Source organism: Palaemon carinicauda, unplaced genomic scaffold (genome assembly GCF_036898095.1).
Source record: "Palaemon carinicauda isolate YSFRI2023 unplaced genomic scaffold, ASM3689809v2 scaffold536, whole genome shotgun sequence".
NCBI classification, from domain to species: domain Eukaryota; kingdom Metazoa; phylum Arthropoda; class Malacostraca; order Decapoda; family Palaemonidae; genus Palaemon; species Palaemon carinicauda.
In genome coordinates this window covers 25327-29355 of record NW_027171801.1, presented here as the reverse complement: position 1 = coordinate 29355, position 4029 = coordinate 25327, and the positions used below count along the sequence as shown (strand labels likewise).

Sequence of the window (4029 nt, the reverse complement as noted above, 5' to 3'; positions counted from 1 at the left end):
GATTTTGACGAGAGCGTTTTGCGTAGAACCGTTTTAGACTTTTATGCAAGGAAGGAAGTTCCAACGCTTGACTCAATAACAGCTGAATTAAAAGAAAATATTGAGTTTAAAGGTTCCAGGGATTCTGTCAACAAAGTTCTTCATGAAATTGGCTTTCGGTACAGCAAGGTTAATGGAAGAAAATTTCTACTGGAGGGAAAAGATGTAGCCCCAGCCAGAACTAAGTTTTTAAGAGAAATGAAAGCATTAAAAACCAGTGGCTATAAATCCTTTGTATACTTGGACGAGACTTGGATTAACCAAAACCATACCGTTGGGAAATGTTGGATTGACATCAATTCAGAAAATGCCACCGGTATTAAACCCCCTACCGGGAAATGTAGTCGGTTAATCGTTCTTCATGCTGGGACCGAACACGGGTTTGTTCCAAACTGTGAACTTGTTTTCCAGTCTAAAAACGATGGCGATTACCACAAACAAATTAATCATACTGTATTCAAGGAGTGGTTCATTTCACAATTGATTCCAATATACCGCCATCATCGATCATAGTGATGGACAATGCATCCTATCACTCTTTCCAAATTGATAAACCGCCTACGACAGCCGACAGAAAAGCTGTAATTAAAGACTGGCTTATCGAGGAAGGAGAAACCCCCGGAGACGATCTCTTGAAGGATGATCTGCTTGCTATGGTAAAACAGCATACGTCAAGATGGCCACGCAAGTACGAAATTGACATTATTGCGAGTAAGCACGGCCACAAAGTGGTAAGACTTCCTCCATCTCATTGTCAATATAACCCAATTGAATTAATATGGAGCCAAGTCAAACAGTATGTAGCAAAGAAAAATAATTTTAAAAGGTCGGACCTCAAATCTCTTATAAGTGAAGCGTTACAGCAAGTAACACCGGAAAATTGGAAAAATGCAGTTAACCATGCAGAGACTCTTCAAAGGGATGACACTTCAAGAGATTTAGCCATCGACAATTTTGTTGATTCTTTTGTTATAAATCTAGAATCATCTGATGAAGAGGAATTATAATGAATAGTACCCATTTTTGGTTTATTTCACTGAAATCATTAATGTTTTTCTTTCATTTTCAATGTAATATCCATTCATTCTTTTCTTTCTTTTGTGATGTAAATATTCATCCAGTTTTTAATTAATTTGTAATGTAGCCTACATTTTTTTTGTCATTATTAATGTAAACATTAATTTAGCTTCCGAAATAATTTAGTTATACAAATAAAAAAATGTTACATATTTTTAATATAAAAGATGTGCAGAAATAAATCTCTATAATCCTGGCATTCTTGAGTATCGTTATCAGTATAGCATTCATGACTCAAAACTATCATCTATTTGTTTTGATAAATCCTTACAAAGACTATGAAACACAAATTGATATTTTCATCAGGTATGACACTCAAGCAAAAGTATCTTATATTTTGAAGATAAAAACATGCCAAACCTAAAACAAAATATTCAAAGTAAATTGCAAAGCTAGAACAAAGTCCATAGAAAGAAAGCATTAGAATATAAAAAGAAAGTGTATCGGATACTCTTAATGAAGATAACTGGGCGTCTATACTACGTATAGATAATATATTTAATTGTTGTCGATAATTCTGTGTAACCCATGTATCTTTATGACACTATTTTAGTTTACTTGCCTAAATTTACACAGGATCTCTCTCTCTCTCTCTCTCTCTCTCTCTCTCTCTCTCTCTCTCTCTCTCTCTCTCTCACACACACACACACACACACACACACACACACACACACACACATATATATATATATATATATATATATATATATATATATATATATATATATATATATATATATATATATATATAACAAATGGTAGAGCCTCCACGAGATGGGATTTGTGAGTGTAGGTAGATAAATTCACATTTACGAGTTGATTAGAGAATGCGGAAACTCAGTAGTATGGGATAATCCCTAGAAAGGTCCAGTATATTGCCCCAGGAGACATTCGAGCGCAGGGATTAAAAGGGGTAAACAGGAGTGGTAGGCCTTTAAACACTCCAGAGAAGGACATTTGGCAACGTAGGAGACAACGCCTGGATTGCCATGAAGGAGCCGATAGACTACTCTATCGGATCCTGTAAGGCGAACAAGGCTGGGTTTGGGCTGGGAGCGGCGATGCCATATCAAATATTATCATCACGTTGTATGGTATATGGAGGCAGCATAAGTTAAAAAAATGTAAATATAATTAATCAATAATAAATATTCGCGATTATTAAATGCCCTCGTAATTTCTTTACTTTTAATAACAATAAAATTACACGTTTCTTCTTAACGGTGGCAGAAAATTTTACAGCGCTGCCACATCCTTCTTAGGCGTTAAGCTGACCTCAGGGTATGAATATGTCAAACAGCGTGTGTCTCCATAAAGACGGCTCAACCAAAACAGTCAGTCATTAAGGAGTCTGTCGCCCTACCAAGAACATGGAAGGAAGTCCTCGTTCCCGCATTACCCTTCATCCCCAGGCTCGAGAAATAGTTTATAGGATCGTGAAGTACTTTGACAAAGAAAAGGCAAACCATGGACCCGTTATGGATGTTAGAAAAACACTGAAACGCGCCTCGGAAGCAACAATGATACCGGAGAGGACAATCAGCAGGATTTTCAAAGAAGGAGAAGTAACGGGAGAGATATACGGTAAACCAATTTTCGTTGAACAGAAGAAGCAACAACCAAGAACCGTGACAAATTTAGATGATTTTGACAAGAGCGTTTTGCGTATAACCGTTTTAGACTTTTATGCAGGGAAGGAAGTTCCAACGCTTGACTCAATAACAGCGGAATTAAAAGAAAATATTGAGTTAAAAAGTTCCAGGGATTCTGTTCACAAAGTTCTTCATGAAATTGGCTTTCGGTACAGCAAGGTTAATGGAAGAAAATATCTACTGGAGAGAAAAGATGTAGCCTCAGCCAAAACTAAGTTTTTAAGAGAAATGAAAGCATTAAAAACCAGTAGCTATAAATCCTTTGTATACTTGGACGAGATTTGGATTAACCAAAACCATACCGTTGGGAAATGTTGGATTGACATCAATTCAGAAAATGCCACCGGTATTAAACCCCCTACCGGGAAAGGTAGTCGGTTAATCGTTCTTCATGCTGGGACCGAACGCGGGTTTGTTCCAAACTGTGAACTTGTTTTCCAGTCTAAAAACGATGGCGATTACCACAAACAAATGAATCATACTGTATTCAAGGAGTGGTTCATTTCACAATTGATTCCCAATATACCGCCATCATCAATCATAGTGATGGACAATGCATCCTATCACTCTTTCCAAATTGATAAACCGCCTACGACATCCGATAGAAAAGCTGTAATTAAAGACTGGCTTATCGAGAAAGGAGAAACCCCCGGAGACGATCTCTTGAAGGATGATCTGCTTGCTATGGTAAAACAGCATACGTCAAGATGGCCACGCAAGTACGAAATTGACATTATTGCGAGTAAGCACGGCCACAAAGTGGTAAGACTTCCTCCATATCATTGTCAATATAACCCAATTGAATTAATATGGAGCCAAGTCAAACAGTATGTGGCAAAGAAAAATAATTTTAAAAGGTTGGACCTCAAATCTCTTATAAGTGAAAGGTTACAGCAAGAAACACCGGAAAATTGGAAAAATGCAGTTAACCATGCAGAGACTCTTCAAAGGGATGACACTTCAAGAGATTTAGCAATCGACAATTTTGTTGATTCTTTTGTTATATATCTAGAATCATCTGATGAAGAGGAATTATAATGAATAGTACCCATTTTTTGTTTATTTCACTGAAATCATTAAATTTTTTCTTTCATTTTCAATGTAAATATCCATTCATTCTTTTCTTTCTTTTGTGATTTAAATATTCATTCAGTTTTTAATTAAATTGTAATGTAGCCTACATTTTTTTTTTCATTATTACTGGAAACATCAATTTAGCTTCCAAAATAATTTAGTTATACAAATAAAAAAATGTTACATA

The 4029-nt window shown here is 36.0% G+C and overlaps 2 protein-coding genes across 2 annotated transcripts; both read left to right on the top strand.

Annotated features, from left to right (window-relative positions):
- Positions 1-554: 554 nt before the first annotated feature.
- On the top strand, positions 555-1046 carry LOC137637106 (uncharacterized). Its single transcript, XM_068369398.1, has one exon. The coding sequence runs from the start codon at positions 555-557 to the stop codon at positions 1044-1046; it is 492 nt and encodes a 163-aa protein (XP_068225499.1).
- A 1440-nt stretch (positions 1047-2486) lies between these two features.
- Positions 2487-3806, top strand: LOC137637104 (uncharacterized). The gene has a single exon (XM_068369397.1). It carries the CDS (start codon positions 2487-2489, stop codon positions 3804-3806), a length of 1320 nt encoding a protein of 439 aa, XP_068225498.1.
- The last annotated feature ends 223 nt before the right edge of the window (positions 3807-4029 follow it).

What these genes read in the sequence shown, in the direction of transcription:
- LOC137637106 (XM_068369398.1), top strand. Translation starts at nt 555, where the DNA reads ATGGACAATGCATCCTATCACTCTTTCCAAATTGATAAACCGCCTACG.
- LOC137637104 (XM_068369397.1), top strand. Translation starts at nt 2,487, where the DNA reads ATGGAAGGAAGTCCTCGTTCCCGCATTACCCTTCATCCCCAGGCTCGA.